The sequence below is a fragment of the Siniperca chuatsi genome, linkage group LG17 (assembly GCF_020085105.1).
Source record: "Siniperca chuatsi isolate FFG_IHB_CAS linkage group LG17, ASM2008510v1, whole genome shotgun sequence".
NCBI lineage: Eukaryota > Metazoa > Chordata > Actinopteri > Centrarchiformes > Sinipercidae > Siniperca > Siniperca chuatsi.
Genome location: NC_058058.1, coordinates 21,997,200 through 22,023,316, shown reverse-complemented (window position 1 = coordinate 22,023,316; position 26,117 = coordinate 21,997,200). Strand labels below are relative to the sequence as shown.

At 39.9% G+C, this 26,117-nt stretch overlaps 1 protein-coding gene across 2 annotated transcripts; it reads left to right on the top strand.

Annotated features, from left to right (window-relative positions):
- Positions 1 to 283: 283 nt before the first annotated feature.
- LOC122864225 (hippocalcin-like protein 4) lies at positions 284 to 26,117 on the top strand. 2 transcript variants are annotated; one of them, XM_044171476.1, is made up of 4 exons: positions 284 to 436; positions 16,274 to 16,449; positions 19,295 to 19,510; positions 19,679 to 26,117. In XM_044171476.1, exons 2-4 carry the CDS (start codon positions 16,288 to 16,290, stop codon positions 19,874 to 19,876), a joined length of 576 nt encoding a protein of 191 aa, XP_044027411.1. In that variant the 5' UTR covers positions 284 to 436; positions 16,274 to 16,287; the 3' UTR covers positions 19,877 to 26,117. The 2 variants fall into 2 exon arrangements, with proteins under 2 accessions (XP_044027411.1, XP_044027410.1); XM_044171475.1 differs by having other exon boundaries at positions 297 to 576.

Below are 26,117 nucleotides of genomic sequence, written 5' to 3'. Positions count from 1 at the left end.
ACAGGAGCAAAAGACTGAACCCATATCTTCACAAAACTATCAATCTCCTATATAAATTAGGTGACTGAAGGAGAGGTAACTGGCAACGAGAGAAATTACTCTTATACTGAGGAATTATCATGAGTATTTTCCCTGTTTTGACTGCTGTTGTTTGATTTTCCTTTGTAGCTTTTTTTTTTTTCCAACAGTGCCACTCTCCCGCTGTCTCACTCGCTCTCTCGCGCGCGGTCGGCGGCGCCACAGAGAGGACGCGAGGGCACGGGCGCGCGCGCGGTCACAGCTCGGCTTTTTATTGACAAGCCGCTCCGTCGGATCAGATGAAAAGGATCCACCTTCAAAAAGCATTCTAGCTAATCGTCTCGCGGGGGAGGCGGGCTTTATGCAAATGTATTGGCAAGGGAGACGCAGCGGTTCATTCATCTTCTTCCAGAGAGAGGTGAGTTAACACGAAGGTTATTTTACATGAGGGAGGAACTGTTTTGGACCAAAACACTGCCGTGAGAATAGCTGAAAAGCAAAGAAGAGGCTTCTGTTTTACAGCTGTAAGGAGCTTATTCTTCTTCCAAACATTACAGGGTAAGTGGAGGACATTTTTTATTTGTTAATGGTCTCTTTGTGCCATCATGTTAATGTGCACAAGTGTTGGTCACAATGTGTCAGATCCTTCCTTTACTTACCTTTAATTCCCAACTAAGGGAAGCAATAAGTGATGAGAAAGGAAGTCATGGACATTATTTTACTGGTCTATTACCAAAGGTGTGTCACCAGGAAGGGGAAACTGAACCCTTAAACCTGTTAGTGTTGGTGCATTACACTTAGCACTACAAATGAGTCATGTCAAGGTTTCAATTATACTGAACTGACTTATTGAGCAGTTAGGGGTTTCAGTGTCTTGCTCAAGGACACTTATGGGGTAGAGTCAGTCGAACCAGGGACCATGGTCTCCTGTTTTAAAGAAAAGAGGCACTTTGGTGACTATATCTGCCATGGTGGCCACACACATTATCATGCCTGTGTTGTCCTGGTATGCGTTACATTTGGTGAGTCATTTTTAGAGAGTGCTCTATACATCTTGGATGGATGCATAAACTGTTTGCTTCCGCACTGATCTGAAAATGCAGCCAGGGAAGTCAGAGCTAGAATGTCCTTCATGCTCTGGAAGCAATCATCGGATGAACAAATTAAGGCTACCTGTGTGTCGCACCACTGAAGCTGGACTCTCGCTCTCTGTTCTGCACATGTGGAGCATAAACAAGCATGATACAAGCATGTCAACTGAATCACATATGTGTGTGTTTGTGCACATGTTCAGCGAGCATGTTTGGGAAAGAAGCCTATAGCTGCAAGTCTCACTGTTTTGCATTCAAAGTAATTTCGAGTCGAGCTGTGTGAGTAAAGAGAGAGGGAGAGACAGACAGAAAAATACAGCAGGCTGAACAAGTGGTTTAGTTTTATCTGCATAATCCAGTCCTCTGTGAATGACACCAGGTCCCACACAATCAATAGGACCAGCTTCCCAAGTGTGATGAGCTTGTTCACATTACTGGTGGCCTTCATGCGACTGTGCTTTAAAGGGTCATATCAGATGAGTTATTGCATCATAGTTACTGACCGTGTGTGTCTACATATTTGTATGCCTTGCTTAGTCTAAACTTAACGTAGTGTTCATTGATTGTGTTCATATACAATGCAAAGCAGCAAAGCAATTTTCCATGAAAATGGAAAGACAAACAAATGCACAAGCACATGCACGCACACCCGTGATGGGCATATCCATGACAGACAGCTGGTGGCAGTGAGAGCTCAGTTTGGCTCTGCAGCCCTTTTCGAACAGAACAGGAACAGATCTTTGGTGCATGATGGGTCTCAGTGCTGAAGGGTACACATTTGCTGCTCTGCCACATTTTAAGCTCTAAGTCTATGTTAACTTTAAGTTATACAGTCAATCAATACAGATATGATAAGGTGTTGTAGCAGTATGATTGTTTGTAGTCTTTTAATTTAGCCAAAAAATAAAACTGGTTCTGTTGCTTTATTTCTACTGCACACTCTCAGCAGACACTGTATAGTTCTCAAGAGTCAGGCTGTCTCAAGTGGTGCTTAGCATCCCACAAGGGAGCTTTTACAGTGCCACAATTATGATCTTAGTCAGTACCAGCAAAAAATCCCTAAAACCATCACATTATAATCTGTTCTGCTATTTTATATCCTCTATTTGAATACCTTTAAATGCCCAATCGATAATTGTTTCCTGCCTATAAATTGCAGGATTGTTCACATATGCCTACTGTAGAGAGTTGAGGTTAGCTTTCACATTAGATTAAAAAAATATTTTTTGTGTGCGTTTCTCAGAAGCAAAAAACATGAATAACTTTGATTGCTTTTGTTTAGTATTAGTCCATGTATTAATTAATTAGTTCCAATTCTGTGTTTTGAATTTTGGTGGTAGAGCTGCCCTTCATTTATATTTGGATCATGGATTGTACGTCTAAGTGTTGAGAGCATATACGACACAATCATGCAATAATTGGCTCCAGTGCTCCATGCTCTAAGTACTCTAAGTACACTCTGTTGAGTGATAATCAAAATAAAGAATACAGTGCTTTCACTAATATGTTTTAGTACTTTCTTATTGATCTATACTTTAAGACATATAAAGACAGTCTCCTAGTGCTATTTTCTCCTTTATTGCCTTTCAGAACAGTACTTTGTTATTGTATATTCTCAATAAATCTTACCAGGATTTACAAAACCGCTACTCAGTGGAGAATATTGTTCAGCTTTAGAGCTTCTACAGCAATCCACCACAGACACATGGATAATTTTGGAGCGTGTTTTCATCACACAAGACGAGCAACAGGCTATTTCCTAAAGATGCAGTAAGCTGATTGCTTGGTCTTTGCAGTGATGTTAGACATAGTTATAGCATAACCTGTTATGTGCAGCAGCAGGTGGAAAGAAGCCACAGTTACACATAATAGCTGACTGACAGATCACTGGATGGGAAAATACATGCTTATTATAGCTACTTCCTCTACTCTGAAGAGACCTCTTGATCCATATTACAAGAGTACAATAATATCAGCTTGGAGCAACATGTTACGCTACAATTTCCTGTCTGTGCATGTGTGTGTTGTTTGTTTTTCCAGTCTCTTGTTTTCCTTTTTTCTGTTAACAGCAATAGATGAATGATGCTATGACACCCACAACCACCTCCTCACTTTTTGTATCTCTTTGTTCCCCCCTTTGTATCACTTCTATTTTGTCGTAGGTCTGTGGCCAGGTGTACTATGCATCTGTCTCATGCATCAGCGGCTCATTGTGTGCGTGTGCTTGCTTGTGTGTGTATGTGTATTTGTGTTTGTAGGGGGTGGCTTGCATGAGTTGCTGCCTGTGTGTGTCTCTTGACTGAATGATTCATCCATTCCTGTCACTTGCTTTATTACCCACGGAGACAGATGTTGGAATTCTAAGATGTGTGTGTGTGTGTGTGTGTGTGTGTGTGTGTGTGTGTGTGTGTGCTCCTGTGAGCCCATGGACCAGCTGACAGTGGTTGAGCAGCAACAAAGGAATGTTGAGTGAAGGAGTTTGGCATCACTAGTGGGTAACTAATGAACACCCACAGTTATGAGTAAACACCATTGATAGAGTGTCCTCCAGGTACAGATAAAATATAGTACAATGGAAAGGTAATGTACACCAGAAACTGTGGTGAGGAACTGATCTCAGAACTGAGACAAAAAGTATTAATTTGGTATTTATTAGGTCACATTTTGGCTAGGTTTAATGGACATTTAAAAGAAAGATTGGGTGGAGAAACATATCAAGCTGAATCTTGCAGCACCTTTTTTTCCCTTTTACATTAATACAGTAAATTACCTCTTAGTGATTAGCACTGCTGCTGTACAGCTACAGGTCATGGGTTCAAATCTGTGTGGGTTTCCTCAGTGTTTCCTCCCACAGTCCAAAGACATGCAGTTTAGGTGAACTGATGATACAAAAATTGTCCATAGTATGTGACAGCCTTGTGATAGACTGACAATTTGTCAGTCTAAGCTTCCTCATTAAGCGGATCATCTGATTATAAAGATATTTTAAATACTTGTCATAGTGATGTAACTGCAGAATATAATTTAAAAAAAGAAGAAGAAAAGGCAGTCAGCCCAGCGGATGAGAGCGGATATTGATCAGTGACCGTGGCAAATGTTTGGTAGGTGTAGTAGTCCGACTCCTACCTTTTCTAAATTTAGGTTCCCAATTTGTTCTATGTGATGACACCGGTACGAAAAACGTTTAACATCTTTCTCTGTGCAATAATGTATATGTTTTTATGGACAGAAAAACTCCAGATAGATAATATATACAGTATATACGGTATATGTGTTGCAGCTTATACCTAACGTGATAGCAAACAACTGCCTACTTAAATATCCGGCAGACACGTTTTGAGCTCAGTGCTGTTGAGGCTCGTCTGTAGGCTACATCGGGGCCAGTTGTGTTTGTCTTTTTAACTTTGTGTGCTCCTTTGATTTTCTTTTTTTGAAAGAAAGTGAGGAAGCAAGCCTCCAGGTTTTCGCCATTGCATCTGACACGAATACCTATATTTATCATGACCTAAACCTCTTGACGGCAGCAGTGTGTCACATTTTTGCACTAAACCATTACTGCCAATCATATTGTAGAGAAATTTTCTGGGAATTACTAAACCTTTACCACAACATAAGCGTAAGTCAAAATAAGTCAGGGCCAATGTTTGTATAGTCCATGTCAGGGTTGTAGACGATAAATACAGAGTTTTCAAATATGAAAATAATGAATAAAGAGAAAAAACCAACAATAGAGTTATGTGCTACACTTCTTTCAACGTTCAATCAGTTAAGGCAAATATGTTTGGCATACACAGTATATTTAGGCTTCTACGTGTAACATAAAGTTTGTCTATAATAAATAGGTCTACTGCAGTACTGCACCCTTTATAACAAACATTTTTTCCACTAGATTATGAAGCCATACCCTTTAGTGCTTTGTACACATATTCCATATACAGCATAATGTATATTTTGCATGTATGCTACAAAGATATGGTTGTTTGGTAAGTGATTAATGATACATACATACAAGACACATATAGCAGCTTTGAACACAATGATCTGACATTATTCTGTAGGTTGTAAGATGTTGATTTGCCACCTACCACCAGTCTTTGTTTCAGAACACATTCAGTGTTCATTTCAACAAAGGATAATGATGAGAGGATAGCTTTCAGTACAGGAAAGTTTCCCCTGTTCTTTTACACTACTTTCAACACACTGCACAATAAACACACTATTACTGTATGTGTGTGTGTGCTTACGGGACAGGTATATTTGAACTAGAGACTGTCTGGCTCTGAAACACTGTAGCCTTACAACCAAACAACTCTCCACCAGGGCTTATGTAATATAGGGAAATGTGTGTTTGTGCATTTGAGCGTGTGTGTGTATGTGTGCGTGCTGGCATCTTTCCACTTCTGTCTGAGTTCAAAGGTGTCGCTGGAATATTACTAGCCACATTTTACAAGGCTGTGGGGGTTTGATAGGGCACAGACAGAAACAATAGCCGACAATAAGAGCAGCACTCAGACATGAGTCACCCAGACTTCAGTAATTGTGTAATAATTGTGGCAATAAATAAATACTAAGGTGAATAAATGACGTTTTGGAGATATGGGAGATAAAGGTTAGTTGAGAGACTGACTCATAAAGGCACACGCACACAGCCGTTTTGTCCCCTGTGTTTCTCCCCAGGCTCGACATGCTGCCTGGTCTTAAATTAGAGTGAAGTGCACAGAGGTGAGCTGCGTTTCTATAGCGATGCATTCTTCCTGCTCCAGTCACCAGAGAGATATATGTAGATTAGAATAATATGGAGCTCTTACTGATAGGTAGGAACACCTCAACACCAACGTTTCCTTTCATAACACAATTACTTACAAAACCATCTGTTTTCACTATGTTAACAAGGCTTCCACTAACAAGGCTTTCACTATGTATGGCCAATACTGTATATACTGCAATCTTTTTTTTTGGAATTTAAGCATTGATTGCTGATACTTTGTTCTTTTTAAAAATCCAAACATTCAAACCATGATAAAACAATTACTAAAACTGCTATTACTAATACTAATACTTCTACTGTTACTGTTATTAGAACTGCTACTGTCAATACTGCTTAGGGTTTGGTGATAATAATATAATATCATTAAGAATATTTTCCTGACATAATAGGAGTGGGGGATATGGATAAAATCTTCTATTAAAGTATATGTCATTTTGTATTGTGATATTTAAGCTGCAGTCAGAAATTTGAACACACACAATACAAAACCTTCCGCCTCTCTCTCTGCTGCCTAGTATCACTCCACTAAGCCAAATGACGCGCCAAACATGCATGCGCATTTTGCTGGGCTTGAACCAGCAGGCGATTTGATGGGGGACAAGGGGGGATGCCATCCCCCTTGTTAGCAAAATGACCAAAATCCATCCCCCTTGTTAACCTGCTCTGTACTTTGTCTCGCTTCACATTGCCGCTTTTAATAATCGCCACGGTCTCGGAACATATGAGACATACTGGTTTTGAACTGCCTGAGGGAATATTGAACATGTAAGAGTCTGTCCATTCTTGATTAAAGCTCTGTTTCCACTGTCTACTTTTCTCTTTTTAGAGCATGCCATGTGAAATTATTTTTCCGACTCGTCTCGTCTCTACTATCCCTTTGTGTGTGTGTGTGTGTGTGTGTGTGTGTGTGTGTGTGTGTGTCTGTGTGTGGGGCCTACCTCAGTGCCGTAAAGGCTAGAAAAGCTGTGCCAGTTAAAATAGAAAGACTCCATCCAAATCTAATAATTCTCAACAATTTATCGATATTCTCTAGAGCTGACGTTGGGAAAGAGAAAGTGCAGGAGCAGCAGCATGACAGAGGCCGGGTCAGAAATGAACAGAACTTGGACCAAAAGTGCCCTTGAATGCTCATAAATAAATTTTTTTTGCAGTTCTCACGTTATTTTTCAAATATAGCAAATCTTTGTGCCACAAATTGAGTGTTTATTTGACAATATAATGTAATTATTTCAGAGTTTAGTAAATGCCCCTGAAAATCAGTTCAAGGGGCAAAAAATAGGCTAGCATTGGGCCATTCCCCTTGTTAAAAATGAACAAATCACCTACTGAGCGGAAAACTTGTTGTAGAGCTACCGTTAGCACTTAACTGTGAAGAAGGAATAGGGCAACCTCCGCATCGCTCTTCAGCCACTTTCACTCCGGCAGACAGTTTTTGGTTAATCCAGTGAGTAAAGTACTTCATCACATTGATGGAAAAATCCTGTAAATCCAAAACTGCTGTGAAGCAGCGCTGCTCATTGATTTTCAGCTTTGCCTGCAAAGGCTTAATACAACTAGAGAACGCTGTTTTGCCTTTTGGGGTAAGGCCAAGTCAAGTCTCAAGTCATTCTATGCAAGTCTCATGTCAAGTCTTAAGTCTGTGAGGGCAAGTCTAAGTCAAATCATTAAGTCTTTAATTAAAATGCAAGTAAATTTGCAAGTCTTTCAGGTACAGTAGCTAACCATTTGACAAGTGTCCTCTCAAGACAGTGTCAGAGTTTTTACCAAAGTGAGACAAAGTCCTAGACTTAATCTGTGTGGCTGTGCAAAACTTGTGTGACACTGTTTTATTTATTTTTATTGTTCTAGGATGTCACTAGGTCAAAAACCTGAGACTTGGAACATTTTATTTTAAAGTCTCAAGTCAAGCCTTTAGCTGTCAACACTCATAAGTAAATTAGGTGCCACAGCGGTCAAGTCCAAGTCAAGACTCAAGTTGTAATTTTTGTGACTTAAGTCTGACTCAAATCCAAGTCTCAAGAGATTAAAGCAAGGCCATGTAACTTTTGAAAGATGCAATCACACATTCTTCCTTTTACAAATGGAAAGCTGAATTCATCAGCAATAAAACACACCCTTGCTCAGATCAATATAGTCAGGGGTTTTGCCGCTAAAGCCTCACTTGGTCTGGTATGACAAGTAGCTTACGGTGGCTTATGTTATCAAACTTTAGATAGATATTGCCGTGTAAAAGCTTATCTACACAGAACGTGTTTCAGCCGCGTTTTTCAGTCGCTCATCTTGTGTGTCTGACGGAACAGATACGCTTCTGTTTTAATCAGTCCAGCTGGTGTATGTATGGCCTCTGAGTGCTGCCAAAACGTGAGTGAGCTACACTCAATACTGTGCCTGAATGCATCCTCTGTTGACACAGACGGACTGAAGCTGCTGTCATACCTGCCAACACTCCCATTTCTCCCGTATTTCAAGGCCATCTCCCGGCACCCTCCCGTTTTGTTGTATCTCCCGGGAAAACTCCCGCAATTTGCATGGCCTTCAAACTTTATTATGAATACACAGGTCCAAGTTTTGGATGTTTGTCTGACGTCACCTAAGTTGCCAGATTGTCACACATACATTTTCAACCATCTATTAACTACACCCCGATCCAAGGGGCGTGTGCGCAGCTGTTCTCTGCGCAGTCCCCCCCCGCCTCCACCAACTGTTGGCAGGTTTGTGTTGTAGACATTGTTTAACTGATAGTACTGAGTGAGTACGCTGACTTTGTGGCTTTTCTCTACTGTCCTACTGTTACACTATGTCTTAGCAGGTCACAAATAAACATTTGACTGGTTTTATCACAAAAGTAAAACAAAAAGTAAACAGCGTACCTCAACAGGAGATCTTGTTTCCTGCTTTTGGCGTCATTCCACTTGCTCTCAATCAGCTCGCCTAATGACGGATATTATATTCAATGTTTTTGTCATTGTCATAATACAAAACTCAATGTTTAACAACTCATTTTCTTATATTTTACTTTAAATTGGAATCTTTCATTTGGACAAAATATGATCATATACAGTACTATTACTGTTAATACTAAATTATTGCTCAGTCCTGCTGCTATAGCACTAATAAAAACTAACAACATTTATGCATTTATGCAAATTGCATTAGAATGAATCAGGTTCTTTCTAATAAACAACCAGTGTAATTATACAGATTCCACTTGTATAACATTACTGACGATCTAATCAAACACAGGGCATCATGTGGGCTTTGGAAGACACTGGCCATTATCTAGATTTTCAATAAAACCCATCAGTCAGCCGTTTGGTCAGGTCCAGTTGGCAGATGGACTGCTTCGATTGGCCGAAAGCATCATCTGCTGCCAGACGGCTGTTTGGCAGTGAGCTGGGCAACTGTTGTCAAGACAACATATTGTTCTATTTGACTTTTGATAGTTTGGTGAGCTGCCATGAAGCCCATTCAGGGTGTGGTTTATCATTCACATATCAATATGCTGGCTGTCCACCTCTCATCAGATTTCTATACTCTATTATTTCTCTCTCCCTCACACACACACACACACACACACACACACACACACACACACATACACACACATACTTCACAGTGTAGTTCATGGTAAGGGCTGGTATTGGACTGGTATCCTATTGATTGCTCCGCTATTGCTGCTACAGTCTATTGTACTTTTTCCACTCTCACAAAGGTTATTGCCATTGCAAATGCACACACACACACACACACACACACACACACACACACACACACACACACACACACAGAGGAAACGACTACTGTATGGCCTAGCTTCCCATTTTACTCTGTTTCCAACTCAATTACAGCTTTTGCCAGCTAATCATTTTCGGTCACAGGGACACCAACACATTTCCCCTCTGGGCTACGTTCAGTTAAAGCCAGAGTGCCTCAGCCTCATAATAATGACAGTGTAAGCCCACTGCTTTTCAGCCTTGTTTTGTTCCTCGTGTAGCCTCTTGCTGTGTGTGTGCAGAAAGGAAAAACTATGAATCCTCCATTATCAGACATTATGCTACCAGTAAAGTAGGAGTATACCTTTGCCTGTCTAATGTCTGAAGGCAAAAGTCAGGCAAAATATACCCACACTGATAATCAGCTCCCAGCCAGTTTTATTTAACAAGAGCAACATTTTAGTCTAACAGAGATCTTTGTCATGCATCGTCAAATGACCATCACAAAGCAGAACAAGCAATATAAAGACATAAACACATTCATCATCATCATTCATCTTCAAATTGTTTGTTTTGTCCAACCAATGGTCCAAAATGAGTTAATGATATTAAATTTACAGAGAAATATAGCAAATCTTCACCGGCTGGGAAAAGGGAATGTTGGGCATTTTTGCTTACAACTCAGATGTTGGCGCTTACTGGTACAAATTTATTCAAAGAGCCTGCTTTTATTCCATATTTTCTCGTACATCTCATATCACAAGAGCCCAAACCTTCGCCATGACACCAGATCACAGTATAGGTTAGCTTTAAAAGTTCATCATACCAGTTCGGAAAAGGGGAAGACATCTGACAACCAAACCCGACAGTGATGTCACAGGGTCCTGGAGTACACCTGTACTGCAGCAAGGTGAGAGGTTAAACCACTGGAGGTCAGGAAAAACAAGATTTTCAGGGGGTGTTAAGTTTCCCTTGCTGATATTTTAATATTTGTGCTTGTTTTAATTAGTGTGTCTGTGTGACAGATGACTACTGTGTGTGACTGAATTGTCTTGTTGTGATGTTTATGTGTAATTTGTTCTCTGGTTTCTTGCAGAAGACATTTTGATCTCAGTGAGACTCAAATAAATCAAGTTTAACAATCATGTAAACCTGGAATAACTGCACTGTCATCTTATACGCATCCTGAGCATTTCAAAGGAGCAAAGCAAGAGTGAAATCAGTCTATTCCTCCTTTCATTTTGGACCTTCTAGAGCTGGGATCTGTTAGTCCTCAGATGCCACTTTGATGTATAGCACTCATGTCATAACATCAGCCAATAACAAGTACCTTGAGTTTGAGAAAACTGCCATCAATGTAAGCTTTATTACTACTGACTCTGGTACGCAAACGTTTAACTAGCTTATCCAATCAGCCTGCCAACAAGCTAGGCTAGCAAACACACACATACACACAGTGACACACAAGCAGCCTCCTACACATTTACAACTCAGATTAGACTTGTGTTTACTATCAGTCTGACAGCTGGAATGAACATGAGTTAAGGCCCCTTCAGACTCAGTAAGATACATGTCTGTCTTTCTCTTTTAAACGCCTGTTGGGACAATTTTCTACAAGCTCTGCTTATCTGCCTACAGCCTACCATCTTTCTCCGTCGCTCCATCTTCATCACCTTTTCACTCTCTGTCTCTCTCCCTGTCTGTCTGTTTGTCTTCTCCCTTAGAGGTGTGAGGTATGTGTAAGAATTCCAGAGACTGTGTGATGGAACTAATATGTCCTGGCTGTCCCTTGTTGAAGCTGGCATGTTTGTGTGTGTGTGTGTGTGTGCGTGCATGCGCGCTTGGGTCCCCGCTACGTATTTACGTGAACGGACTGTCAAAGACCTCATCGTGCACAGCAACAGCATGTTGCCCGGCCAATTGATCCCATTTTGTGGGATGTGCAGAGCAGGCATTCAGGGCTGTATATTTGAGGGAAATTGCAGCATTTAGGGAATAAAGCTAATCATTTTATCTTGCACTTGCACTGGCATTAGAGAGCATACATGGGTTTCCCCTGGGATTTGATCCTTTGTTAGGCTGGTAAGGGTTTATCAAAATCAAAACTGAAATTCTTAATTTTGTACTAAAGCTGATGATAGTTTAAAGATACAAGGATTCAGTGTTTTCTCCTGAAATTTCATTCTTTTCTCTGTGGAAAATTCAGAAAGAGAGCCACATAAACTGGTAGCCTAATAATCATTGAGAGTGAACCAAAACAGTAACAATAGATTTCTGCTTCAGGCACAGTAAGTTGAAATCCCTGTTCTTAATCCTGCCCACAAAGCTCTGATTGGCTGGTTGTTTTGCAGCTGGTATCAGTTAACAGTGAACACAACACCATAACCTTTTTAAATCATTAAAGAAATTGTAGATGTGGAACCAGGCTACAGAAACAGGTACATCAGTCCATATTTTATGCACTCACATATCTGCCTTTCCATTCTTTGTTTCTCTTAAACCGACAAGGGCCTCTCTTTTGCAACACATGCATACCCTAGTTTGACATACATGTGCACACATACAAGCATCACCTTCTCCAAGCCAGGCAAAATAAGAAAATGGCATTGATGGCAGTTACTCTGTATTCTGAATGTGTCTCATTGCTTCCCCAGGGATTTGATTTATTTGCTCTGAAAGGCGGCCTAATTCAAGAAAAAGAAACACCCAAGGTTATCTCCAAATAACCTCCAACACCTGAATAATCTCCACAATAGATTTCTGCATCAGTAAGATGAGCTGGCAGAGACCTGAGCACCTGACTGAATGACAGCATCCGACCTGGGAACGATTAGAATGAACCTACGGGTTGCCTATTTTGCCAGCGTGAGCTGTGTTTATTTTCCAATGTGTTTGCTTGCCTGGCTAGTCACGGCTCTCGCTGTCCTCCACAGGAAACTCTATTATCTGCTACATTTGCTTCCCTAACAGAGGGATAAAATCTCATCTGCCTCAGTCAATGTTGCAACTCTGTGGAGTGTGTGTGTTTGTGTGTGTGTTTTCCCAGAGGCCTGTACTACGACGGAAGTTCAACATATCCACGATACATTTTCGTTATCTGGCTTCACTAAGCCTAACAATCGCGATCACGCTACCGGTTATCAACTCAGTAAGTCAACCCAGGGTTTCCCAATCCAGCTATGAGCGCGTTCACATAAGTGTGGCGGTGTTTGCAGCGTATGACCAATCTGCCCCATCATTAGGGCACGAGTAGATCTGACTATAATTACATTTGTGTATTTCAGTAAATGAATGTGTTGTTTAGATGTATTCTTATGACAATTTTAGCCTTATTCTTTGAGCTACAACCCGCGCGGTGGGAAACGGACTTGGGAGCAAATAAAAAATAAAATAAAAAATAAATTCAAAGATATAAAAGTAGGCTTACTTTCATATCTTATAAGTACAAGTACAAGGCTTTAGTGCTTCCATCAGTCTGTGTTGTAGGATGATATCTATATGGTACACAAAAGCACAATGCTCAGGTTCTCCGCATCACCCACAGCATACATAAAGAAATACACATAGCAAAATAACACAAGGCAATGCATACAATTTGCGGGACTGTAAGCGCACCACTCCGACATGTCGCACTGGCAACATATGGCTCAAGAAGCTGACACAGATAAGTCAGTCCTCTGACAAGAATCTATATCTCTCATAAAAAAATCGTCAGGGAAAGCCAAAGGCTTTGCCGGTCTCTGAACACTCTTACCGTCCTAAGAGACCCTCTCACAATCTGCGCACCGGGATCAGAATCAGGATCAGGATCTTCTCATGGATGTATTATTTGAACTTAGGTCTCATTAATACATCCATGAATCTTCTACTAATGGTGATGCCATTTTCCAAGAGAATTGATTGATCAGTAGGTGGTGCTTTTATACGTTGGTCTATTATCTCGAACACAACCTGCTCCGGAGCAGGTTAGGTGTGTAGCATAAGTTACCATGGCGATGTACCCTGGTGAAAGTGAACCACCATCGTTACCCTGAAAACCCAGGCCTAAACCTGAAGTTACCTCGCTATCCCCAAATCCTGCTTCGTAGTACAGGCCTCAGGAGGGAAGAGCCAAAATAAACACACGGCTTGTGGTGTGTGCGTCTTTGTTGATGTGGTCAGTGATTTTCAGAGCTACCTGAGTGGACAAATATATCTATCCCTAAATCAGTGACATTCTAAATGTCTGCTGCTTGAGGCAGAGAGTGATTATTTAAGATAGAGAGTTGAGATTTACTAATTGAATACTTCTAATTTAATGATGGCCTCTCAGGGGAAAATGGCGTTACAGGTGTTGCTGCTACATCATGAACCCCTTATGTGATCCTTCTCCACACTGCTGCCCTCATCATCTGTCTGCATCCATCCTGCAGCAGTTAACCTTGTGAAACTGTGTGTGTGTGCATGTATTTGAGTCTGTGCAAATAATGCATTACACAGATGCCACACAAAACAGTCACTTCTGAAGGGATCCATTTGTGTCACTGTACAGTTTAAACAACAGTTTTTACAATTGCTCTTTTATGGTTGACACATGCTGGGTTCTATTATAAACATGCTAAAAGTGGAAGCTATTTTCCGGCAATAACTGATACAAGTCAAAGATGTTTGAATTGTACAGAACTGCATTGAACACATGAACACCCAGCCAACCCATTCAGTGTTAAGGCTGTGACTCTTTGATTGCACCTGCTTTTATAGTTGCCATCCATTTTACAGGCACATTCTCTTTTCATTTTCTTCCTGAACAGCAATTTTTCAAATGTAAGAGGATTGTCTGAGAAGAGAGAAACATTCATTTTTGCGCTTCAACTTGATAAGATCACAGGTAACCTTTTCAAAACAAGTTAATGTTGGAATGGCCTGTCTCCTATTGATATCCTTTATTGCTCTTCCTCTAAGCTCTTGGCTCTCCTGCAGTGCCTCCCACTTGTCACAGGAATACAAACTCCAAAATATTTGAGCATTTTGCAGTGACCTGGGGTTTTGTTGCCTCTTTCTACATGACTCACTCGCCATAAAGCACGGCAGGATGATATTCCAGCCTCTAAACTAGCCCCATGCTCTCTCTGCAATTTAGAGGAGGATTTGTGACCGCTTGTCTCGGCTGTGTCCTGGTGTCAAAGTGCACAAGCTGTCAGACAGGGCTATGAGTCAGGGATGGCGTCATGAAGGCACTGCAGTGGTCCTCGGCCATGTGAATGTGTGTGTGGTGAGGAGCCAGGGTAATGGGCCATTTTATGGACAAAATAGCAGCGATGCTATCAGGTGATTATGGAGGTAGTATGATATAAGTCATTGTGGCAATGGACCCTTTTGTAGCATGGAAATTTTCTCTGTAATGTATGTGCACGGCTATAACTATCCCTTTCAACAAATCATTTAAACAGATAATTCCACTTGTCCAGTGCAGATTTACTTGTTTAAAGGGATTTTCTTCAATAACCACTACTTTTTACTTAGCAGCTTTATCTTCTTTAGATATTTTCACTTGTGTCTGGAAAATTTCCTGCAAGTGGCTTAAAGAAGGAGCTGTCATTCTGTGCAGAATTTTAAATGTATATGTCACAAGTCCATATACTGCTTTAAACTCTCCATACTAAACAAATTGTCTCTGAATGACAGGACAGTGGTGATAATAATTGGGCTTGTTATAGAGTAGTTTAAGTTTTAGATTGAGTCTATTGGCTTCGACATGGAGGCGATAGCTAAGGGGTGAGAGAATCATTGCATGCATGTACAGTTTTGTAGTATCTAGCGGTAGATACTGCCTCATAAGTGTTAAGTTAGACAAGGAAAACTTTTAAACAACTCCAAGATATTTAAAATGATCATCAATTTTTATTTTCTCCCCATTTACTAGTACACCGGGTTAACAGGAAACAGTCCTCTTAGAAAAATACACATAGACTATTTACTAATGTTCAGGTGCAATGAGTCAACCATTCAGATATATTTGATAGAGCATCTATTAATTTCTTGGCCACTTCTGGTTTCCTAGTTCCATGGTGATACAAAACTTCATCATCTGCATACATTTGTATTTGAACTTAAGGAAAAGCTAAAGGCATGTTATTTATATAAACACTGAACAGTAAAGGGCCTAATATGGAACCATGGGCACAGCGATATTGTACTTCAGAGTCAGATAAGCAATCCCCAAGGTGGACCCTTTAGTTGTGTTTACTTGAATAAGATTTCATCCAAGTGTTTAATTTGGGATATCTAAAGTAGAAAGCTTAGACAGTGCAATTTCATGTCCGACACATTTGACCTTCTTCAGGTCTAAGAACACTGTCCCAACTACACTACCCTTATCTACCTTTGACTTAAGACATTCCAAAAAGTAGCTAACCTTACTGGCAAAATATCGCTCATTTTAAGTAAATGTAGGACTAAAAGATTTGTTAAGAAGATTTTTTTGTAGTGTATATATATGTGTTAATGTTTTATACTGTATATTTTGACACTCAAAGCTACATAAAGACAATGCAACTCTCCTCTGCGTATCTCTGTTTGCATCCGTCCTCAGAGACCTCTGCCGTTATAACAACACAGGGCATTACTGCTGTTGCTGTTGTTTGTCTAGCGCCTCCTCACCTGTGTGTTCACCCTGTCTCTCTCTGTGTGTCTTTCTCCCCCAGAGAGGTGAAGCATCATGGGGAAACACAACAGCAAGCTGGCTCCGGAGGTCCTGGATGACCTGACCAAGAACACTGAATTCAACGAGGCAGAGCTCAAGCAGTGGTACAAAGGCTTCCTCAAAGACTGTCCCTCTGGCATCCTCAACCTGGAGGAGTTTCAGCAGCTCTATGTTAAGGTGAGGCATGAAAAGGGACATGAATCAGAGGAAGTAAAATCATGGCAGCTGATTACATGGTAATAAATTGTGCTGGGGTCTTTACAACTGGTTAATATGTTTTTCATAGCCATTTTCTGCATTGCCTACAGTGAAAATCAGGCTCATTGTTCAGTTTAGATTACTGCTACTGTAGTTTAAAGTTACCCCTTAAATGACTGAACATTGTTGGGTTGTTACATACAAAGCTTAATGTTCCCGGGGCTGACTAATCCTCCTATGTTAGGTGCATAGAGAGGAGACCGAGTCTCTAATAATGCCAGTGATGCTTTTGCTGCCTGAAACTCCCTCAGAACATTCTGGAGCCTTTGAGGTGGCACAGCGCCAAAGAGAGGCTGATTGAGTTTTCATGGATGCACAGGGGTTAAAGACATTTTTAGATCAGTTTTGCATATCCTCTCATTCACTCCCATTCAGTTCTAAAGTGCATAGAAAACACCTGTGGCTTATGATATCAGGCAGTAAACTTACCTGGCCCCAGATAAGCAGCAGAAAACGGATGGATGGATTGTCCAAGTTCCACCTGCATTAGGAGTACATTTTCATTTTGTAAACAAGAAGTCTCTAATTGCTGCACTACATCTCTAAAATGTTTCCCTTTGTTTATGTTAAAACCGGCTTGTCTGTAAAAGCCCAGTTAAGCCAACAGATATACATAAGACAGTCTTGTTATTAACCCTAAAATGAAAGATTAATCCTTAAATGCATTTTGCCAAACATTCCTACATATCTCGGGTCTTTGGGGACATGTTATTTATATACCACAGATTGAGCTACAAATAAATATAACATTGCTGTAAGCTTTAAAGAAAATATGACACTAATAAACCCTCCCAAAAGAAGTTTTTGCCAGTTTTTCTAATCACTCTTCAATGTCAATGCTCAGTGACACTCAAACACAAATTAGCACAACTGTCAGCACAGTTATCACCAATCACACTTACTGTGTTGTGGTCATGTAGCTGCATGCATTGCACACAGTGATCCACTAACTGGGTGGTAAGCTAATGTCCTCTTAGCTAAAACTGTCATACTCCTGCTTATAGACATCAAAACCCTCCCATATCACAGAAAGTTCTGCTCTGCAGTGAAATTGACACATAGATTCTATACCATCATGTTACTATGACAGTAAACATAACATAAAGTAACTTCTTTATCCTTGAGTCTGCGCTAATTCATAGTATCAGTGACACAAAATATAGCCAAACAAGAAAACACATTACCTGCTATTACCTGCTTCCTGCATACTGTACCTCAGGTCTTTAAAAACCATATAAAGTTTTTAGAAAACAACATAAGAAAAACTACAACTTTCAACAATTATTTGGGTTACCCAAATAATTGTTAAAAACAAATAACTTGAAGAGTAGAACAGAGTTGAGGGCTTAACTGAAGAACATAAACAAATTAGACAGTAATGTAATATGACTGTAATATGGTCACAAAGACATAACAAAGGTATGTAGTTAAGGGATAAAAAATGAGACTCAATCTGACACAATGCTTAAAATGTAACGTTAAAAAAATGTAACGTTATACAGATGCAAAAATGTCTTTATAACAATATAGTTGTAATTTTAAAATATATATTAAAAAATTGTAAAATAGAACAAACTTAATAGAACAAAAACAAACATGTAATTGAAAATTGTGAGGAAATGCAGACAACAACAAAAACTCCATTCTATACTTAAAAACATGCAGTTGACACTGAGTGGTTAATACAAGGTAAATATAGAATTTTAAGTTTAAATACATTATACAGGTCATAATTATTTTAAAGGGGTACTTCAGCAATTTAGTATTGCCCCTCAATAAAGTTGGGGGACTCACAAGAGACTAGTGACTAAAAAACTAGTCAAAATCATGTCCACAAAGCTTGTACTTCCACTCAGGTGGCTTGGGAACATGACCTTAACACATCTCTTACCACCTGACACAGTGCCTCTATATGGAGATCAGGCATACATATATCCAAATCTGTTACAAGATCATTCAATATAAGAGTCTATGTAGAGCATATGTGACTCCTGTCAGACTAGCAAATATGACTATATATGCAAAGATGACTATAAATGCCTCTGTTGGCATAATTGTTGTAGTTGTGGTTCATTAATTCATTTGTTATGGGACTGTCCTGCTGTGAAATCTTTCTGGTTAGAAGTGCATGCCATGATGACAGAGATTTTAGATGGTAATCTTACCCTATCTTATCTCCTAGTGTATGCATTTTGGGTAAAAATCCTGATACTATAACTAGTCCCATGATTAGGCGTGTGCCAGTTGGCAATCGGATCCTATGTCAACGATTAAAGGGATGATCGACGATTGTTTTTTCCTACGCTGATATTAAGGTGATTCTAACTAACTTATTATCAGAACTAAAATGTTATAAAAATAATCTCTAGAATCTGCACCCTACTGTGCATTTGAGATATTTCTGGTGCAGTGTGTCTTTGTGCTTTAGAATGTGACCGCTGTGAAACAATCAGAAAGTAAAGTTTTATTTCTCTGATTCACTGGCTTTCTCACTACCGGTGCTCCCTCCCTTGCATGCATGTATTTGTATGGGCGTATGTTCGTGTACAAGCAATGTTTGTGAATGTATTTATATATGTATGCATGTGGATGTATTTGAGCATATGAGCATATGTTCACGTTGCCTCTATATCCACATCTGTATAACTCTGAACATTATGACAAGTATACAAGATTTCATGCTTGATCCTGCATTGCCCATAATGCACAATGCATCTGATGCATCATTTATGTCACCTTCTTTTTCTCATTTTTCACTCTGCAGTTTTTCCCATATGGTGATGCCTCCAAGTTCGCCCAGCATGCATTTCGGACATTTGACAAGAACGGCGACGGGACCATCGACTTCAGGGAGTTCATCTGCGCCCTGTCCATCACCTCCAGGGGCAGCTTTGAGCAGAAACTCAACTGGGCCTTCAACATGTATGATCTGGACGGGGATGGAAAGATCACACGCATGGAGATGCTGGAGATCATCGAGGTATGCGTTTGTGGGGAGGGAGTGGGCATGGTAGTGTATGCCTGAGAGAGTTATATGTGGGAATCAGATTGTGGGGTTTTACTGGTACCTGTTCCTATAAAAGAAATCCTCTGCTATTTATACATTTTAAGACAAAAATCTAAAAAAAAAATCTTTCCCCCTCTGCAGGCCATCTACAAGATGGTGGGCACTGTGATCATGATGCGTATGAACGAGGACGGGCTGACCCCGCAGCAGCGTGTGGACAAGATCTTCTCCAAGATGGACAAGGACCACAATGATGAGATCTCCCTGGAAGAGTTTAAAGAAGCTGCCAAGTCTGACCCCTCCATTGTCCTTCTGCTGCAGTGTGACATGCAGAAGTAGAGAGAGGGATGGGTGGAAAACAGAGGGAGGGAGGGAGGGAGGAAGGTAGGGACGGGAAAAGAGTTGAACTGAAACAAGGGATAGAAGGAGGATGAGAGAACAGAGGGCTGGGGAAGAAATGGGAGGGATTTAGTTTGGGGAGGAGGAGGAGGTAGGGAAGCCATGTTTGGAACACAGTGGACCTCTGATTGATGCCATTCTCTTCTTCCAGACCGTCCCGCTGTGAAGTTCACTTCTGCAGCACTTCTGTTTCAGTCTAGCTGGGTGTCTTTACAAATCCAATCTGATGATGTGTGAAAAGCGGACATTCCTCCAGCCCCTTTGGCACAGACCTAAGAAATATTGTAGGGATTTACAAAGGCAGAAGTAGAAGTGTCACTCACATTTTGACACTGTCAGTATCCATGCCTAGCATGTGAGATTACAAGACTATCTTTTTAGTACACTTGCACATTGTATAATTGCAAAGCAGGTTGCTTCCAAATGATGTAAGCATGTCTGCACCATCTGGTTTTACCACTTCATTATTGTCCCAAATGACACTTTCAACTACCTTTATAAAGGAATAGTTTGTTGTTTTGGAAAATACGCTTATTCCCTTGAGAGTTACATGACAAGATTGATACCAACACCTCTAAAACTCACTAATTGCTGTTGTTTAATCCGTACAAAGACTGAAGTGTAAAAATGACAAGTTGCTGCTTTACAGGGGGTTTGTGGAATCTTCGCTGGTTGCCTGGCAAGCTCAAAGTGATGACAAGACTTGAGGAAGTCACTGCTCCCGGCCAAAATACAGTCTCATTACTTCTGGTCTAACTGCAACTTGTCGTTTTTACACTTCTAATTTTCTTTTTCCTTTGGACAGAACCAGGCTAGCTGTTTCCCCCTGTTTCCAGTCTTTATGCTAAGCTAAGCTAATCGTATCCTGTTCTCAGCTTCATATTTACCATACAGTTATGAGAATGATATTGATCTTTTCATCTAACTCTTGTCGATAAAGCAAATAAACATAATTCCCAAAATATCAAACTTTTCATTTAATGTCTTATTCTTGTGTAAACTCTGGCACCCAGAATGCCAATTTCGAAACACACCTAGTGTTTGGATGCTGTGCACCATGGGATAGTTTGAAAAAAGGAATGGCATTAAATCAACAAACGGCCTGTTGTTTGGTCCACATGGTCCATCTAGAGGGACAAGAGAGAAGCAAATGTTATGCTGATTGAGAGAGAACTGTGTAAATGAACAATACCATGAGCTGTGTGTGAGTATGTGTTCTGGTGTCCATATGTGTGTGAGTGTTAATGTGAGATTGTTAATGGACATTTTACTGCGCAAAATACACTTACTGAACCCAGATCAAACCGCCCCCTCTGTGTGTTTGTGTGTGTGCAGTTGCATACATTAGTTCCTCAACAGCCAAATGCACAACCAGTTATATGGCACTTCCGATAGATTACAGCACGGTGTCCACACACGTTACACTCTAAGTATGAGGCAGGCAGGTGATGAATGTCTCAGATGGCTGCCTCCAGCAGCATGGTGAAGAATACTGATGCGCTGCTCAGTGACTTCTGGCTGCCCCTAAAACTTTCCCACACATGCTAACAAAATCAATATCTTTTAAAAAATGATTACATGTGGTTTATTAAAAGGACATGTAATTAGGTTAGAATAAAGCTTCGTCGTCCACATAATGTAATGTGGGCTTTCTCCAGCAGGTGAACCTGTTCTCTGCATGGCTCTCTTTATGATTGTTTTAGGTTTATTTGAATGCCAGCTACAGCTTCAGTGGGCTGAGGCAGCAGGAAATGTGAAATTTGACACTTTTGATTTTGACATGTTCACGTTTATAGTTCACAATTTTGAACTAAGTTCACAGTACCAAAAAATTAACTAGTTTACGTTATTTTTTTTTCCTTTACAAAACGCAGAGTTTGACTTGGGTGGAGGAACTTTGCAGCTGTTGGCTTGTCTTACCCTTTGTTAATGATTCTTTTAGCGTGTTCATGTACAACACTGACTAATAGTTCAATAATAGTATATAACAATAATTATTACTAGAAGACGAATGACATGGAATCACGTCAGCTTGTCATAATTAAAGCCAGTGTGTGGATTTTTTATGTGATTATATCTTCAAATTCTTCTGCTGTTTGCAGAAAAAAAAGTATTTGAAAACTGGCACTGACTTTAAGTTATTAAATTGCTACATTATTTCATTATTACAGCTGGTATACTGTATGTGCATCGGCTACGTTTTAACTGTCTCAGCACCGAAAAAAAAAATCAGCTTTGTGTTCTTCATTGTAAAGTAAAGCCGTGAGCTTGGGCAGCAAAACTGAACTAACTCTGGAAATCGTGTTGACAGTCTGACATATATGTGATTTAAGCAGAATCAGAAATGGGGAAAACATATGGAATAATATGAAACATAATCTTGCTTCTCTGAGACCAGCAATTTGAGCACCAGAAAGAGCCACTAGAGCAGTGTGGAGTGGGGATAATCAGGACAATAATTACAGGCCGTATGACAGAAACGGTATTTCTCGGAAAGGCCAAACCTGCCTCCATGATTCATTGTTGTTTCACATGAAAAGCTGAAATAGCTGTCTCTCCTCTTCCTCTCCCACTGTCCTGCTCCCCCCCCTTTTGTCTTCTTCCTCCCTAAATGTCAGAGAGGAAGTGCTTTGATAATAGGTGGAGGGAGAGGAACTTTGCTGAACTCAGCTCAGATCTAAAATCAATTCAAAAAAGAGCAAAAGGTTGAAGAGGAAGCTTAGGTGTTGTGTGATTGTATGTGTGCTCACCTGCTTGTGAATGTGAGTAATAGCAGATAAGTGTAGGCCTACATTAAATTGAAAGAAGCCAGTAATTCCAAACTTGTACCTCATAGTCACAACATCTATATATTCGAGTGGATCAGCTTTAAAAATCAGGGTGAACAAATGGATGGCCACAGGATTTTTCTAAACAGATAAAATATTTTCCTTTGTTCAACATCTAGTCTACAAGCAAGGGACAACAGCTAGCTCGGTGTTTGCAGGGATTGAACAAAAAATATATAACTTGTTAATTAGTGATTTAGAGGTGCTGGTTGGACAGAGCAAAGCTAGCTAGCTTTCCCCCCTGCCTTCAGTCTTTGTGCTTACCAAGCTAAGCTAACTGTCTCCTGGCTTTAGCTTCATATTTATCGTACACAGATTTTTTTTTATCAATCTTCTCATCTAACTCTCAGCAAGATAGTGAATAAGCATATTTCCCAAAATGTCAAACTATTATTATGACTATTAGTTATTGTGGATGTTCATGTTCATGTCAATCTTGAAAGCTAACAGAAAAAACTGTAATACACCCAGTATTGGCTAAAAAGTCATATTCATATAAGATATGAAGGAGAAATTATAAGTGAGAGAAAGAATCACTAGGTGTATCACTAGTGCTAGGAGAATATGGCTAAGGTTACAGTAAAACAGGTTACATAATCATGCACTGTCAGTTGGTAAAGCCCTAACGACAGCTATATTTCCTTTCCTCTTTATTCTAGGAAAAAAGGATTTAGGAAAGGAGGCAGTGAAGCACCTTTTCTTTGTGCTTGAGTATTTAGCACCTCCGTTAGCATTATTAAAATTCAACAAGTTGCTAGATGCCTCTACGTCACTTACCTCAGTGAGGAACCCCACTACTCTAAGACTTTACTGTATCTCATGAGTTTTGCATCAGGAATTCTGACTCATTGAGTCAGAGCATTGCCTTTTTCCTTGTGGATCACTCAAAAAAAAATCAGATTTTCTGCCATTTCCGCACAGCAGTAAAAACATTTGACTTCTCTCCTGTCAGCGAATCAGATTGTCTCCTTCTTCTCACCCAGCCGATGAAGCCTCCCTGAAGCTAAAGAACGAGCCTCCTTTGTGCGATAATGTAATGATAAAACTCCATGTACATTATGATACGACTGTAATCGTATTTATGAATATAAACAAATATATAAATGTAAATGTACCACTAGCTTAGACCTAATTTCATATGATGACACAGCTACTGTGTGTGTGGGTATGTGTGTGTGTGTGTGTGTGTGTGTGTGAGAGAGAGCGTGATAGAGTGAGCCTGAGTAATAACTGTGAGTGCTTGTGAAAGCTCAGTGTGTGTTGTATGTCGGGACACTTTTGCAAGTGTTCCCATGTGTTTTGTATTTGTATCATTTGTGTAACAAGAGATGCCTCAGTCTAGTTTAACTTTGTAAAAATTTGAGTGTAAACCGTCACACCGAAGCACTGAGTGTTATTACCCACACCTACACTTGCTTTTGTGGTCCGCTGGTATACGGTATGTACTGTCTCCAATATGGGACGTGTCGTTTTGTTTGCTGTAGCCTACTGTTGCAGTTCTACAAGTAATACTCACATATAGATGTTAGGTTTCACCAAATGGCAGAGCTGACGGGTCAGTAGCCAGCGGGCGGTCTTTCTGAAATGGAGGTTGTTGAGAAGTTGTTGGCAGGAGAAGCCTGAGGTGTGAGGAGAGGGGCGTCAGTGATTTAAAAAAAAAAACTGTCCTGTGTCACAGTGTCACCCAGTGGATAGAGGTATAATGTCACACCTCACAACAACTCAACTACTGTACAGCTCCCCTTTGATTATTATGTAATGAACATGCCTCATGATCAAAACTGACAGTGTTACATGATGTAAACAACTTGATTAGTCCTTATTCCGTCTTGTGTTTCTCAAAGGAAATGTAGAAAGTGGAGTGAGATAATTTCACCTTTTTTCAAGATAAATTGGATTGGATTTTTATTATTATTATTATTATTTTTTTTTTTTTAGCTTGTTTCATGGATTTTCTTGAATGAGTAACATTGTGACATCAGCTAGAAGTTTACGTAAAGGAGGCGGAAATCAAGACAAACATAAGTGAAACAAATTGATGAGGAGGCTGAGCCTTTTCAGAAATGAAATTGCTTTTATGGAATGGAGGTCTCTTATGTGAAAGTGAAATTAAGCAAGAACAGTGTGTGGAAGTAAAACACAAAAGGCTTTGATGTGGTTGACATCTTGGTTGCTTACAACAAACAGTTTTATGCAGGTTTTGTTAAAGCTGCACTAATAATATTTTTTTGTAACAATTTATCAAATGACTGTATGCGGGGTATGTAAGTAGCCCCCCCCCCCATAAAAAAATTAATGCAGCTTTAAAGCCCCTATACAGTATGTAGGATTTGAAAATGTCTTACTTTGGTGACTCAAAAAAGTATAAAAAAAGACTTTATTGGGATTGTCAGCCCTCATAAATACATATATAATCATAAAAGGTCTACAGCTAGGAGCTTTAATGTATTTGTCACTTTGTTTAAGTTAGAATATCTCACTCTACTGGCAGATGTTTTGTACCTATTTTAAGAAAAACAAAGACCTAAGATTAAGGTTGACACTACCAGAATGAAGGTCTTGCAAATTGTTTCCAGTGTACAAATAGTCACCCATACAGCCCCGTGTGTTTTGTTACTTCTTGTTTTGACTCACTATATTATTGTCATAGGCTTGGTTAATCATCCTATTTCACGTTGAGCAGTATGCAGTATTTTTGTTTAATTGGAACAGATTGGCTCACAAAGTGGCTTCACTATGTGTTGAGCTCCGCACTCCTCTGCTTATTACATTCTGTCCATCCTAATTAGCACCGGTTCAGAGCGAGAGAGCCACTTTCACTTTCCTTCCCAAGACTGCAGACACAAATGGTTTTACTTTTGTTGTTTTGTTGCTTTCACATCTGATGTTTTTCGTGCAGTATCCAATTCAAAACTACTTCAACAAAATTTTACATTTACTCTGTAGATTTTATGTGCCAAAGATGGGATCGTGTCATGTGAGGAAACTGAAATATGATTGCTGAGGTTGTATCAGGTGGAACTAAACATGTAGTGATGCTGTATTGATCACATGTGATGCATTTCGTCAGCTGTCAGTCTTCAGAAAGCTCTGGACAGACGCAGTGAGCTGTGTGACATGAATATCGACATGGATATTCTAGGTTTTTTTTGACAAGGGATCATTTGTGCTCGGTTGTACAATAATTCTATTCTTCAGCATTTCTCTATGATGTTCATGTAAATGTCTATTTGTCCCGCTTGATGATTTTGCTTTTCTTTTCTTTTTGTTTTCAATATTGTTAGGCTCCTAGAACAAAGACAATGTAATTATTTTTGTTACATAGAATAAAATACATGAATGTCGAGAGTAAA

Coding starts and splice junctions, on each gene's coding strand:
- LOC122864225 (XM_044171476.1), top strand. CDS start 16,288: ATGGGGAAACACAACAGCAAGCTGGCTCCGGAGGTCCTGGATGACCTG. Junction 16,450..19,294: donor TTCAGCAGCTCTATGTTAAG/GTGAGGCATGAA, acceptor TTCACTCTGCAG/TTTTTCCCATATGGTGATGC. Junction 19,511..19,678: donor AGATGCTGGAGATCATCGAG/GTATGCGTTTGT, acceptor CCCCCTCTGCAG/GCCATCTACAAGATGGTGGG.